Source organism: Nelumbo nucifera, chromosome 4, assembly GCF_055504915.1.
Source record: "Nelumbo nucifera cultivar China Antique chromosome 4, China Antique-T2T, whole genome shotgun sequence".
Taxonomy (NCBI): Eukaryota; Viridiplantae; Streptophyta; class Magnoliopsida; order Proteales; family Nelumbonaceae; genus Nelumbo; species Nelumbo nucifera.
In genome coordinates this window covers 508,859-524,575 of record NC_142652.1, presented here as the reverse complement: position 1 = coordinate 524,575, position 15,717 = coordinate 508,859, and the positions used below count along the sequence as shown (strand labels likewise).

The 15,717-nt window shown below is 40.8% G+C and overlaps 1 protein-coding gene across 4 annotated transcripts in view; it reads right to left on the bottom strand.

The window, feature by feature from the left end:
* Window positions 1–1,372: 1,372 nt before the first annotated feature.
* The window catches only part of RAD52-2 (cobalt ion-binding protein), a 74,000-nt gene continuing 59,655 nt past the window's right edge, over window positions 1,373–15,717 (bottom strand). For all 4 annotated transcript variants that reach the window (XM_088903950.1, XM_088903951.1, XM_088903952.1 and 1 more), the window contains one exon: window positions 1,373–1,662. In XM_088903950.1, coding sequence (XP_088760076.1) covers window positions 1,510–1,662 — 153 coding nt within the window. In that variant the 3' untranslated portion in view covers window positions 1,373–1,509. The remainder of the gene's footprint in view (window positions 1,663–15,717) is intronic.

Here is a 15,717-nt window from a genome sequence, read left to right as displayed (position 1 = left end):
ACCAAACTCAGAAATAAAGACACCTTAGAAACCGATACTTCTGATCTTGAAGTTGAAGAATATCCAAGCGCTAAAATCTGGGAGAGATCCTTGTGACACGGAAAGATTCCTATGCCGTTAGCCTTGAGACCGCTTTTTTGATAATTTGATCATTGAAAAGTGCCGATGAAGTGCCTCACTCATGCTTTAGCAAAGGCAACTCGAGCAAAGCTCCAGCCCTTCCAGACAGGCACTTAATCAAAATCGAAAGAAGAATTTTCTATTATTTTTCAAATTATCAAAACAAATCTTGAAGAAATCAAAAGAAGATTTCTCTCTCTTGTAATTTGATGTAATGATGTCGGTGTGAAAGGAGCACGTTTCATATTCAAGGCAGAACTTGTGAGAAACGTATGTTTTGAGTTCTCTGCTTATCACAAGGTTTTAAAAACCGGATCAGACACGAATGATTCATTTTAACTTAAAAAATAAATAAAATAAAAATAATAAAAAATTACGATTCAAGTCAATGGTTCAATTGGGTTAATGAATCATTCCTCACCAATTCCCTGATCAACCAGTCCAATCATCCGGTCCAGTACGTTTTTCATATGACCCATGGCTCTCTTTAATCATTCAAGCTTCTCTTCGATAATGTGTGACGACGAGGGATGCAACGCAACATAACATAAATACATACTCATTGAAGGAGACTAGACTACACAGGAAGCATCCTCAATCTCTACTAAAAAGAGATCGGGAGAAAAAGTGAAAAACCATAATAGTTGAGGAGGATGGGCAGCTAAGGAGGCTATTGAAGCAGCAGGATGAGTTACAGCAAAAATTGGGTGGAAGACGATAAATAATCAGAGATATTTAAGCAAAAATTGAGTTACAGCAGGATGAGGATGCAAATCAAACAGAGGCTAACCAACTAGTAGACTATGCGGCCAACTTAGGCAATGATGTGGAAGAGCTTGAGAATCATTCCATGCACCTGAAACCATTAACAGAATTCTAATAGAGGACCTTTGGGGCTACAATACTGTGCTCTTGATAGTGGAAATCCTTCCCTCTTTCTACCCCTGAAAAAAACAAAAATAAGTTTGGCTTTACCACTAGAAGTGTAAATCGGGCTGTGCCCAGCACGAATTTGAGCCGTCCTGGCCTGATGGTCCACGGACTGTGCTGTGGCCCAGCTTGATTGTATGGGCCGATGGGCTTGTCGGGCTTGGGGTTTTAGGTCAGCGGGGCGGGTCAGCACATACCTACTCGACACAATGCATATTTTATATATATATATATTATACTATTTTAATAAAATAGTATATTAATACAAGCCGATTGTACTATTTTATTTAATTTTATTATACTATTTTAATAATAAAATATATTTTTTTTCAATTTTATTATACTATTTTATTTAATTATTGTATATATAAATAATTGTATACCAAGGTTCTAAATATTGATACAAGCCGATATTGGCCTGTATTGGTGCTTTTTCTAACACGTTAAAAAAGCTTATGTTCATTTATCTACTGTCTCATCCTCATGATACAAATACAGGCCGAGGCCAAACCGAGCACAGGCTCTGCAGAAAGCTATTTCCTCCGCTGCGGCAACTGGATCTTCAACACTTCTGTTGCTTGACGATACTGTCCCAGTTGATTCACGATGTGCCTGCACCAGTGAAAGGGTTGTAGATCAGGTCTTAATTATCATTAGAAATTTAAGGAGTATATTGAGTTGCCTAACATTAGTACAAGGTTCAAAGTATCGATACTCTATTTTTTTTGGGTAAGAAGACTTTCATTGGATCAAAAAGTATAACCTCTTTTATCTGTCAGTGGCTATGTTTCATGATATGCTAACATTAAAAACAATTAAAAGATCTTAATTATGAATATCTAGAGTATCAGTGACTCTGAAAAGTGATATAATATGCCCCCCATCAGACGTATCATATCTTTGAACCAATGTTTTAAAATGCGGAGGATCTCATTTTCTTTATTTTTAGTAAAAATCTTTTATATTAAGAAGAATGAAAATACATAGCACTAGTTGAAAGGGGGGTTTTGTCGAAGCAAGTGAGCTGGAGTGGTGCAAGACCCCCTAACAAAAAAAAAAAAAAAAAAAAAAAACAAATTGGGCTGCATTGAAAAGGGGCTGGGGGGCGAAGTCCCAGCCAGTAGAACCCCCAGCTTACATTCTTTCCCCTTATCTTTTCTTTCCTTCCCTTTTTTTCCTATCTTTTTATATGAGGGGTACGCCTCCCATGCCTTTTAAAACACTGTTTTGAACCTTGTCACGTACAGAGTGCCATTGCTTGCTAGAATCCAAGGAGAACTGTTGACAGGCCAGATTTAAGGCTTATTCTTTAATTCATTTGCCTATTTATAGTTCTGCTGTTGTGTTTTATGTTGGGTCTAATGGGCCTTTCATTTTCTGTTTCTTTATTGCTGTCAACCTGTAAAGGATACAGGTGTAGTTTTACACTTTTACCTTTTATTATACTTAAAGTATAAAAGATAGTGAGGACCCCAGAGAATCCCATGGTTTGTTTTGAGTTTCTCCCAATTTTCTTCTCTCTTCCTCTCCTTTACTCCTGTATTCTTGTTCCTGTATTCTTGTTTTGAGTTTCTCCCAAGTTTCTCCCAAGTTTCTCCCAATTTTCTCCCAATTTTCTGTTTCTATTCTTGTTCCTGTACTTTGGGGGTAGTGACACTTAGGGGCCTAACTCTCAAGTATGACAATCAAATACCAGAACTTTCAGAAATATACTCTTAAGTCCAACTCTGTTAAATTGATGTTATGGTGATAATAAGATTACTAAAATGCCCATGTTCAGAAGAAGTTACACGGGTGTGTTGAGAGTTACTGTTCTCACCATAAAATCTGAGATTTATATTTGAGGGAAAGTACAAGATTGCCCTTAGATGAATGTGCAAACACAAAAGAGATGAAAAGACCAAGGTACCCCAAATTCATTCAAAACACAATTTCATACATATTCTCAACACACCCCTCAAGATGAGCATAGATATCTATCATGCCCAATTTGCCTAGGTTACTATCAAACTTTGGCTTGTGAACTCCCTTAGTGAGATAGTCAGCAAGTTGATCCTCTAATCTTACAAAGGGTAAGCAGATTTGTCCATTGTCAATCTTCTCTTTGATGATATGTCTATCTACTCCAATGTGTTTTGCACGGTCATGTTGAACATGGTTATGAGCAATGTTTGTAGCCACTTGATTGTCATAGTCGAGTTTCATTGGGGTATCGGCTGGAATTCCCATCTCCATTAACAATGTCTTCAACCATAGTAATTCTAATACTCAATGAGCCATTGCCCTATATTTTGCCTTTGTACTGGAACGAGCAACAACCGATTGTTTCTTGGTTTTCCATGATATTACATTTCCTTTGACTAACGCACAATAGTCAAATGTAAATCCCCTGTCGTCCACAAGACTCCGCATAGTCTACATCACTGTAAATCTCAAATAAACCCATGATTAGAGTACAACATTCCTTTACTAGGACATCCCTTCAAATAAGCAAGAATCCGGTTGACAACTTGCATTTGGAGAGTTCTAGATTCATGCATATATTGGCTTAACACACTAACTGTATAGGATATGTCATGTTTGATCAATCATAGACAAAAAGAAGGCGACCAACCAATCTTTGAGAAACCCATTTGGGAGAACATCCCAATCAATAGCACTCAATTTGTAATTAAGGTCAATTGGGGTCCCAACTGGCTTGCACCCCAACTTTTGAACTTCTTGGAGAAAGTTAAGAATATATTTTCTTTGTGAAATGGAAATCCCCTCTGATTTTGCAATGTCAATTCTAAGAAAATATTTGAGATGACCAAGGTTCTTGGTTTCAAATTTTAGAGGCAAGAAAGGATTTCAATTGAGTGATTTTAGAGATATCGTCCCTAGTTACAACAATGCCATCAACACATACTACCAACATAGTCATCCAACCATCACCTCTTCTTACAAACAAAGTGTGATCAACTTGGGATTGAGAGAATCCAATCTTCAAGATTGCTTTTCTGAACCTATCAAACCGGGCTCTAGGAGATTGTTTGAGCCCATATAGAAATTTCTTCAGACGATAAACTTTCCCTTCACCGTTAAGGAAGGTTACTCCTGGAGGTAGATCCTTCTTGAAGGTACCCATTAAGGAATGCATTCTTCATGTCTATTTGATATAAAAGCCAAGAATAGTGGGCGGCAAGAGATATGGTCACATGGATAGAATTCATTTTAGCCAGAGGAGCAAAAGTTTCCTAATAATCAATGCGGTAGTTTTGAATATACCCTTTGGCCACCAATTGTGCCTTATACCTCTCAATAGAACCATCAACCTTATGTTTAACAGAGTACATCCACTTGCATCAAACAGGAGTCTAGTCCTTGAAAAAAACAATTTCCCAAGTTTGGTTTTTTATAAGGGCCTCCATTTCCTGATTTATAGCTTCCTTCCAATGAGGTGACTGCACTACTTTTGTAACACCATGGGGGAATAGAAACAAAAAAAGATAAAAGAAATGTAAGTACAATAAGAGGGTGAGAGAGTATCATAAGAAACATAGTTAGTGATAGGATAGTTTATGCATTTTCTCTTTCCCTTATAGATGGCAATAGGAAGGTCAAGGTCAGAATTCAAGACATCAAGTTCAGTAACTTAAGCATTAAGAAGCTCAAGAGGTGCAAGACCAAGGTTACCTAAGTTAGGGAGATCAAATTATGATGGACATTCAACATCAGGAGCCACCCTCTTACTTCGCTTGATAAAAAAACTACTACCAAGACCAAGGTTGATACATAAGAAGAGGAGGTGAAGGAATACTAGCAGGACATAATTGAAACATGAATTGGAAGACAGAAGGGATTCACTGGAAACTCTTCCCATGAAGAGAATGACGAAATGATAGGAAAAAGGATGAGGACTTAATGAAGGTGATATCCTTGGAGACCAAGGTTCAAAGTATCATTGGGTATTTGATATCAAGTGTATCCTATCGTATCGTATCACTGGGTATCCGATATACATGTTTACAGGAGTTTTCAAGAACCCAATTTTTTATTAATTGAATAATATAAAACATGTATAATGTAGAGAACACTGATGTGGGCCCCACAACTATGGTCCCACTGTGTCTGTAGGGTAGAATGTGTTCTAGTCATCTTAGGGTTAGCTGGTGGTCAGTTGGTTATTTCAGTTGTTATTTATTTCAGTTTTATTTTGTTCTATTTCTTATGTAAATACTAAGGGCAGATTTGTCCTTTCCATGTAATGAGCACAACCTATAAATACTAAATAGAAGTGGCAGCGGCAGAACATTTTAGATTCTGCCCCTCCTTTCAACTCTTTGTGTTCTACAGTTCTCTCCTTTCTTTCTCTTCTCTTCTCTTCTCTACAATTTCCTTCTATTTTCGAACCTGAAATCTATTAGGGTTCAAGGCTGATAGCAGTCTTGAACTTCTACTTGGTATCAGAGCAAGGTTAGGTTTCTCATGTAAGTCTAGTCCAGCCGACCACATGAGAACCATCTAGGGTTGGAAGCTGAGAAAGTAGAGTTCGTTGACTGATTCTTGGAGATCACCAGAGGGTTTAGCAGCTGTTGAAGACTTGCCACGGTTGCAAAGTGTCGGTGATCAGGAAGAATCAGAGAAGGCTAGGGTTCAGGTAACGTTGGAAGGCAGCGAACAACATTCTCTTGTAAGTTGTTTTATTTTCTAAGAGAAGTACTATCAGAGAAGATAGGTTGGACCTATCTAGAAAGGGCGGCCGAACCATCTAGGGTTTTCTTCTTTCTATTCTGTAGGGCTTGATATTGATCTTGCAGCAAAGCCTTGTGATCTACTTGTGAAGCTCTTCCTTTTTTCTCAGCATTGATCAGTTTAAGGTTTCATATTAACCCTACTACAAGTCTTATCTGTACGGTATTGCTTGGAATGTGCGGCTGAGAATTTTTTTTAAGGACTGATCAAAACCCTAATTCTGGTTCAGCATATCAGATCTTTTAAGGGGTGAAAACTGTACATACTGTGTTGTTGTGTTTGCTAATTGGTTTCAGATCAGACTTATACTGGTTTCATGCACATATACCGTGAATACAGATTAGTTCTATACTGATTTTTTGATTGTGATTGATAGTCCAAGTGCTGTTCTTCGACTGTAGTAACCCTAATTTTTGAGACTATTGGTTCTTGAACGAAATGGAGTTTAAAAATCAGGCAAAAGGCAGTTTTGGGAACAACAGTTCTGGTAGTGTTTCTGAGATAGGTTTTCAGATTACAACCGTAAGATTTGATGGATCAAACTATTTGGAATGGGCCCAATCAGCCATGATGGCTATTGGGGGAAGGGGTAAATTAGGGTATCTCTTGGGAGATGTGCATGAACCTTCCAAGGGAGATCCCATGTATACCAAGTGGGTCCAAGAAAACTACTTGGTTATGACATGGCTGTGCAATTCTATGCAGCTTCATATCAGCCGAAATTACCTGTGGGCAAAGACAACCAAGGAGATATGGGATGTTATGAAAGAAACTTATTCCCAACCCCTTAATGTTGCCAGAGCTTATGAATTGAAATGTGAAGCAAACACTCTTAAACAAGGAGAGAAACCGGTTTCGGTCTACTTCTCTACCTTGAAGTCCCTGTGGCATGAGATTGATCACTTAGAGACTCTTGAGTGGGAGAGTCCCAAAGATGCACAGACCCATAGAAAGCAAGTCGAGACAAACAGGGTGTTTGATTTTCTGGCAGGTCTGAATTCAGAGTATGATATTGTGCGGCAATAGATATTGACCAGAGATAGTGTGACTCTCTCCCAGGCATACTCCTTAGTGCATAGTGAAGAGACCAGGAGGAAAGTCATGATGTAACCTCAGCCTCTTACTCCAGCCCTTGTAGTTGTTAAACCCGAATCAGGAGGTGATTCAGAAAGGGACAAGAAGAAGGAAGATAAAAGAGATGTGGTATGTGAGCATTGCAAGAAACCCAAACACACAAAAGAAACATGTTGGAAACTGCATCCTCATTTGGTCCTGACAAAGTTGAGAAGCAAGAAGGGTAATGCTCATGTGGTCGTGAACACTGATTCAACATCCTCATCTGGCACAAGAGGCACACCTTTAGAGACCTTAGCTGTAGTTCGGGCTGCTTTAATACAGTTGGAAAAGAAAGTTGGGAACTCAGCTCAGCCACGGCAGTCACCACCAGCCCCTGCCACATCTGCTTTTGCACATTCAGGTACTCGAGCCTCAGCCTACCATGCCTCAGCTCCAGGTACTACTGAACCCTGTTGGGTAATAGATTCAGGTGCATCCGACCATATGACTAGCTTGCCCTCATTGTTTATCACTTATCATTTGTCTTCTGGTAGGGATAAAGTATCTATTGTTGATGGTTCTCTTGTCCCCATTTCTAGCAAGGGTGACATCAAGCTATCGGATACTATCTCCTTGTCTTCTGTCTTGCATGTTCCTAAGCTTGATACTAACCTTATTTCACTTAGTAGTATTACCAAACATATGAACTGCTCAGTAACTTTCTTCCCTGACCGATGTGTTTTTCAGGACTTGGAGACGAAGAAGGTGATTGGGACTGGCCGTGAGACGAATGGGATCTACCTGCTCGGGGAGAGTTCTTGTCGGGAAGAGTCAGTGGATAAGAAGTCACTTGTTTCTCAGATTGGATAAGAAGTCAGTGCATACTGATTCTTTCTCTTGTCTTCTTCCTCATCTTCTTCTTCCTTCTTCACTGGTTCGGATTACTGTAGCTGTTCCAAAACATGGTATCAGAGCGAGGTTTCTGACCTGCTTCCGCTTGTAAAGCATCTCGGCTGTGTTCGTGACACCCTCTTCTTCGTTTCTGGTTAGTTAATGGAGAGAGCTGGTTCGCCCTAGGTCTGAGACATCACAGCTCGTTGCTCTCTGCTACGCACAGTTTTCTTCATCAAGGAAGGTGATTTCAGCAGTGAATGGTTGGCTGATACTCTCAAAGGAAGGTTGGTTATTTAGTCCTTTTGTGTTGCTGGTATTTCTGGGTAGGAACCCTTCAAAAATCAGTTAGTACTGATTAGAACCTAGAGAACTAGGTTCATTGTTGCCCTAAGAAGGGCTGTGTCTGCAGTAGCCAAATGGTGTAGGGCTGCTGTGAGTTGTTGAGTGGTGTTAGGGCTGTTGTAGGTGGCCGAGTGGTGTAAGGTGGAATGCAGTGACTTTGCCAAGCTCCTTGTGGTCGTGTAATGCCCTCTTAAGTGTGTTAAACAAGTCTGAACTGGGTGTAGCAGTTTGACTGTGTTGTGGTGCTTGTGATGCACATTTTTTTATTGAGTGGTTGTAAGAGGGCCTACTGTTGTGTTGTGGTGCTTGTGATGCTTATGCGGGTCGTAGGTGTGTGAAGTCAGCAGTAGTGTGAAGAAGAACAAGTATGAGCTCCCACTGTTGTGTGTAGGGGCTGCAATAGGTGCTGAAGTATCAAACTGTGAACAACATCAATCATCTTGTAGCTGAGAAGTAAGGTTAGAGGCAACTGTGAAAGAGTACAATGGCAACAATAGGAGATGGCTACAATGATCAGAAACCTAGTGTGGTAATTTCCTCCGACTACCTAGGGGTACAAATGACCTCAATTGGCTCTTGGGGTGGGATCGATTTGATTCAGTTTTGCACCTAGAACAGTCTTCTCTTCTCTTGCATGAACTAGTTGTATGACATGGTATCAGAGCATGCTGGTCTTTGGACTCATTGGTTGAAGCTAGGGTTGTTTTGATCAACCCTAAACCTGGGTTAGCCTGTTCTGCGATTTCAGCAAGAGAAGGCACATCAGAACTCTCTGGAAAAGCTGCTGCTTGAAGGGAAACTTTACTGGTTGTGTCGCCCTGACTAAGTATACCCACTTAGAAAGTTTCTGTTCTGGCGTTTCCTTTGGAGGATTTCGATTCCTCTATAGGAAGAAATATTTCTGTGGACTGTACTACTGAAGTTGGGTGATTTTACATATCCTTTAAATTGGTTTTCTGCTGTTTCTTTGTATTGGTTGCTGTTGCCTTGCTGCTGAAAGTTTTTTCTTTTTGAGCAGATCACTTGTTTGGATGCTGGGATATTGATTTCAGCATTTGCATTGTTTCTGGAATCAAGTGTAGTGCTTTACAAACTTGGGAATTAAATATCAGTGCTGTTATTTGTCTCTTTGGACCCTCCTTTTTTTTTCTTGGACTGAAATGGCTGAGAAGGTGGAAGTTATTTCAGTGAAGTTTGATGGAACCAACTACAGTATGTAGAAGTTCCATTTCAACTTCTTTGCTGAAGGAAAGGATCTTGAAGGCTATTTGAATGGGACTGTTAGTAAACCTGATGAAACAGACACTAAGGCATTTACACAATGGAAACTTGATAGTGGGAAATTAGTCTCTTGGATTCTGAGCTCCATTGCACCTCACATTTCGATTCCCATGAGAAGACTACGAACAACCTATGAGATGTATTTGTACTTGAAGAAGGTTCATCATCAGTCCAAAATGTCAAGACAATATCAGATTGTGTCTGAGATCTTTGCCTACTATCAGGGGGATTGAATGATAAAAAAGTACTATGCATGCTTCATTGATTTATGGGAAGAATATGAACTGGTTAACACTGATCCCTTTGATCCCCAGAATGTGTTAAGTACCTACAGAAGCATTTTGAGAACAAAAAGGTGAACCGATTCCTTATGAGACAGAGACCTGATTATGAAATAATCATCTTGAGTAGAGGTACCCTTCCGGATTTAGACCCTGTGATGGGAGAGTTATTGAGGGAAGAAACTAGACTAATGACGACTGCAAACATAGAGGGAAGGCATCATGATTCAGCTGAAACTGCTTTCATTGCACACAGAAGTAAGAAATCTGGTGGAAAGGATCTTTCTAAGACCTAGTTATGAAAGTAAGGGGTTTGGACATATAGCCTCACATTACAAGAAGAAGAATGTATGCACTTACTGTAAGCAGCATGGTCATATCATTCAAGACCGCCCAGTTCGTCCCTCTAAGGCTACTGTGAAGAAGAATCAACCACGAGCTTGTTAGGTGTCTGAAGGTTAGATGACTAAAGCCTCTACTTTCAAAGTTGAATCTTTTGCTTCCATGAATAAGAAGTACGACAACTAGTATCCTTTGCTATCTCATTTACCTTTTCTGCTATTGGCCTGTCTGGTGAGTTTTCTGGTTAATGCTCCTCCCTCTCATGTTTGGTTAATTGACTCTGGTGCTACGGATCATATGACTGGAGCCTACCTTGAACCATTAAACAATTCTTTTGCAACCCACCATAAACATATTGTTACTGCCAATGGTGAGAAACTGGATATCATTGAGAATAATGATTTGTGTCTCAAACTCTCAACCTCAAACCCACTTTCCCTGACCAAGACCTTTATTCCTAAACTTACTGTTAACCTTATTTCAGTTGGTCAATTAGTTGATGAAGGTAACATTCTAACATTTTCTTCTGATGGCTGTTTGATTTAGGACCAGTGCACCAGGAAGGTGAAGGGGGTGTAGGTTGGGCCACTTGTTTGCATTGGAGTTTGAGAAATCTCAATCAGCATCATCCTTTGCTTACTTGAGCTCTTCTTCATTGAGTCCTGATTTGGATCAAAGAAATAATGTCTGGGATTTATGGCATAAATGTTTGGGTCACCCAAACTCTGAAAAACTTAAACTTTTGTTTGATTCTTGCTTCATTAGAACAAAAATCCCCTCTATGAAAACTTTTGATACATTTTGTGTTACTTGTTTGAGTTGGTCATATTTTGCCATTTCCTCATAGATCTGAACATGCTATTTAACCTTTTGAAATTATACATAGTGATTTATGGGCTTCATCTATTGTTTCACATTTGGGATACAAATATTTTGTATTGTTCATTGATGATTGTACCGAGTACACTTGGATATAATTTCTCAAACACAAGTCAGAAGTCTTTCCTACCTTTCAGTTGTTTCATGCTATGGTTCAAATTCAGTTTCGGTCAAGTGTAAAGATCTTACATTCTAACTCAGGGGGAGAATACAGTGATGGAGAATTTCTGGTTTATTTGAAACATCACGGCATACAAGTTCAATGGAGCAGTGCTGACACTCCTCAGCAAAATGGTGTGGCATAACAGAAAAATGGCCATGTTCTTAGTGTTGTGAGGACTCTTCTGCAAGAGTCACATGCACCTCCATCCATGGTTTCAAATGTCACGACATTTCGCTAATGTCGCCCGACATATGTCGATGTCGAGGCTCACTGACATGGAAATGGATGGTAATATAAAAATTATATTATTTCGGTCAACATTTCCTGTATTTTGGAAATGTCAACCAAATCGGTCAAAATAACCAAAAAAAAAGACAGTTTTTCCTATTGTGTCAACAGGATGTCGACTAATGTACATTAATAATATAATATATTAGTATATTATCTTAATATAATACAGTATATTAATATACATTATTCCATTAATAACTTCTATTTAATATTTCAAATAAAATATTTATAAAAAAGAATTAACAAAAGAATAAATTAATTACTTAATAATATAAAACATAAAATATTTTTCAAGTAATAAAATATTAACTAGTTAGTATTTTTAAAATCTTTATTAAAATCAGAAAATGTTTATTAAATTTTATAATAAATCATATTCTATATTTAATATAACAAATCAGAATAAATTTATTAAATTTTATACTAAATCATAATTTATTATACATTTAGTATTAAAAATCATAATAAATTCATTAAGTTTTATAAGAAATCAGAATTTATCATAATCTTAATACTACAAAAAGGAGAATCAGTTTATTAAATTTATAATAAAACATAATGTATTATAACTTTAATATTTAAAAAATCAGAATAAATGTATTTGTATTTACTTGTGTGAAATAAATATATTAGAATTTATAATAAATCAAAATTAAAAATAAGAAAAGAAAATATCGGAGAACTTTGTAAAAATATCAAAATGCATAATAAATCAGTAAATCGCCATTTACTAATTTGTTATTGATCTTAGTTTCATAGCTTTATATAATGGTTGGGAATAAGATAATAGCTAGAAATATGTATTAATGCTTCTTTTATCATTTTACAAAATATCATTGCATATTTCCACAATGTCTCTAATTTTTACAATATTTCCCCTCGACATTTCCGACATATGTCCTATATTTTGGTAAGCGACATTTCCATCGACATCGACATTTTAAACCTTGCCTCCATCTGTTCTTGCTAACATGTCCCCTCATTAGAAAATGTTTGGTTGCCCTCCAGATCTTTCCTGTCTTCATGTTTTTCGATGCATGTGTTGTACATCTACCCTCTCGTGAACGTTCTAAGCTTTCAGTCCAATCTGTTATTTGTGCCTTTGTGGGTTATAGTCCTAATTACAAGAGATTTCTTTGTTGTGATCCCTTTGAATGCCATATTTAAATTTCTAGGAATGTGGTATTTCTTGAACACATCTCTTTCTTTTCAAGAGTAGCCAAGTTATCTGCACCTCCTGTTTTTGTTCTGTATGACTTTGATTCATAGATGCTCCGTCTTCAATTGCTACGAAGGATCTTCTCATCTTCTCTCGCAAGTGAGTTTGTGGTCCAGTGCCTGCGCCTACGACCCCCTTCCTCCTGATCTTAGCTCCATTATCTGTCCTAAACAACTTTGTAAGTGACACTCCTGTTTCAGATCCCTCTATTGTTCCATTGTGTCGTTCTTCTCACATCTCTAGACTGCCTGATTACTATGGTTTTCCTGCCAACCATAGTAATGATACGAGATCTGGAAGATGAGGACTTAACTTTTTAGAAGGTGAGAACTTAGTTTTTTGTAGCGTTTCCCACAGACGGTGCCAATTGATGTAGCGCGATCTGACTACTCCCTGCTAGAGGATGATCTGGCTTCCAGCCGAGCAACGAGCTAGGTGAATCTGCAAGACAGCGGATCAGAGAACCCGGGGTGGCTAACCCGGCGAGGTCGCTCCGATCCTTAAGTTAGTATATTGTGGTGCGAGCTGAAAGCTTTGAGAGCTAGAGTAGAAAAATCACGCGTACCTTGTGTCAGTGAGGTTGGTGCCTTTATATAGTTGAGCTCTCGCGGGTTTTGTGGATCGGTTCCAGGATCTTCGTCCTGAGGGGATCCGTTTCCGCTTTAATTGGGGAGTAACGTATCAATTAATAAAGATTATCAATTCCGCCCAATCCGGGTGGGGAGAAGATTACGCCTGCCATTACGCGGCGTGATCCCGTGAGGTTCGGGATCTACTGGAGAAACTTCCGGAGTTGGTACGTGGCGGTTTGGGCCGGTAGCCCCGAGGTGATACTTCGGTTCCTTTAGTTCTGAGCTGGATTGAATGTCGAGGTGTCTCGATGCCGAGGTGACCGAACACCCGAGCTCAAACGTTGCGAACTAGTCTTGCTAGGCTAAGCTGTTATCCCTTGGTCAAGTCGTGTCCACGTGTTCCCTTCTCGCTAGGTTGCGTCAAATCACCCTTCATCAATTGCCCCCCACTCCTCGTGCCAGGGGTCCCAACCCGGTGCGAGGAGTTCATGGATGATCTAGGTGGATTCAGCGCGGGGTAAGACAATTTGAAGAGCGAACCATTGGTCGGGCCTGTTCAACCGTCTGGCTCAACCACGAGATGACCCAAATCGCGTCCCGGGTATGCGCGGACGTCACGCTGTTTATAAACTCTACGGACGTCAAAAAGTGCGCTCAACTGATTTCGTCCTCGGGTGTCATGCAACTGGTTTTCATGAGCTGTTGGATCGAGCAGGTCTCAGCCGTTGATCGCCACGCAGTGACTCTTCTTTGCCAAAAATCTTGTGGCTGAGCTCTCTCGAGGTCGCGTCGGAGTCCTTCAGCTCGCCACTTCTTCCCCTATGTTTCAAGGTCGTTTTCATCATCTTTTTTTGGTGAGTTCATCTTTTCTTCCTTAGTTTGTTCTCCTTTCCTGTTCCTATTTCAATATGTCTAGTGCTAGCATAGATAGGCTTCTTAGTGACTCTAGTGGGCTTGAGGGTGCCGAGGTGCAGTCCTCGGCTCCTGCTGGCGAGGTCAGCTCCTCGCTAGGTGGTACTCCCCCTCGCCCCTTAAGAGAAACCTCCTTACCCGAAGTCGGGCCATCTCGGCCTGAGGAACCTGTAGCTCGACACCCCGGGGTCTTTAATAGCCACCCGCTAGTGAGTCGGGAAGGGCCACCCCTCAGGGTTCCGGACAAAAAAGTTTCTCCTCTTCCAGGCCGGTATTTTGTTCGGGCTGCCGAACATGATTTTGAACCAAGGGCAAGGAGAGATGTAGTAACTTTGACGGATGTCCCCGCGCAGGCAAGCGGAGTTCTTTTTGATTGGGAAGATCGAACTAAAAACGTCTAAGGACAGAGATCGGTTGTACTCGTGGAATAGGGAGATTGTACCTACTATAGTTCGGATGGAGTTTGGGTGTAATTGGTCGATGGTGATGTCAAAGAACTTAATTATTTCTATAATGAATGGGTGGAGCGGGAAGTGCAGCCCAGCTACGAGCTGCTCTTTGAAAACCGCGAGCTCATGGTGACCATGAACCCAAGGGTACCGACCCAATGGAATACTAAAAACTAGGTTATCGGGAAGACGATAACAAGCTACCAAGGACAGTAGCCTATCTGAGGTCATGGTGGAAGGACCGAAGTCATTTGGATCCCGACCCTGAGAAGAAGACGGGACCCCCTCTCTGGAGGTCGGTCCCTCCTCCCGAGCTACAGGTTCCTCAGGCTGAGATGGCCCGACTTTGAGTAAGGAGGTTTCTCCTAAGGGGCGAGGGGGAGAACCACCAAGCGAGGAGCTGACCTCGCCAGCAGGAGCCGAGGACTGCACCTCGGCACCCTCAAGCCCACTAGAGTCACTAAGACGCCTATCTATGCTAGCACTAGACATTGAAACAGGAACAAGAAAGGAGAACAAACTAAGGAAGAAAAGACGAACTCACCAAAAAAAGATGATGAAAACGACCTCGGAACACAGGGGAAGAAGTGGCAAGCTGAAGGACTCCGACGCGATCTCGGGAGAGCTCAATCACAAGATTTTTGGCGAAGAAGAGGGGCCCCTCGGCCCCCTATTTATAGCTCACCGCGTGGCGATCAACGGTTGAGACCTGCTCGATCCAACGACTCTCATGAGAACCGGTTGCACGACACCCGAGGATGAAATCGGTTGAGCGCACTTTTTGACGTCCGTGTGTACCCGGGACGCGATCTGGGTCATCTCATGGTTGAGCCAGACGATTGAACAGGCCCGACCAGTGGTTCGCTCTTCAGATTGTCAGACCCCGCGCCAAATCCACCTAGATCGTCTATGAACTCCTCGCACCGGGTTGGGACCCCTGGCACGAGGAGTGGGGGGCAATTGATGAAGGGTGATTTGGCATGACCTAGCGAGAAGGGGACACGTGGACACGACCTGACCAAGGGATGACAGCTCAGCCTAGCAAGACTAGTTCGCAACGTTTGAGCTCGGGTGTTCGGTCACCTCGGCATTCAATCCAGCTTGGAACTAAAAGAACTGAAGTATCAACTCGGGTCTACCGACCCAAACCGCCACGTACCAACTCCGGAAGTTTCTCCAGTAGATCCCGAACCTCACGGGATCATGCCGCGTAATGGTAGGCCTAATCTTCTCCTCGCCCGGATCGGGCGGA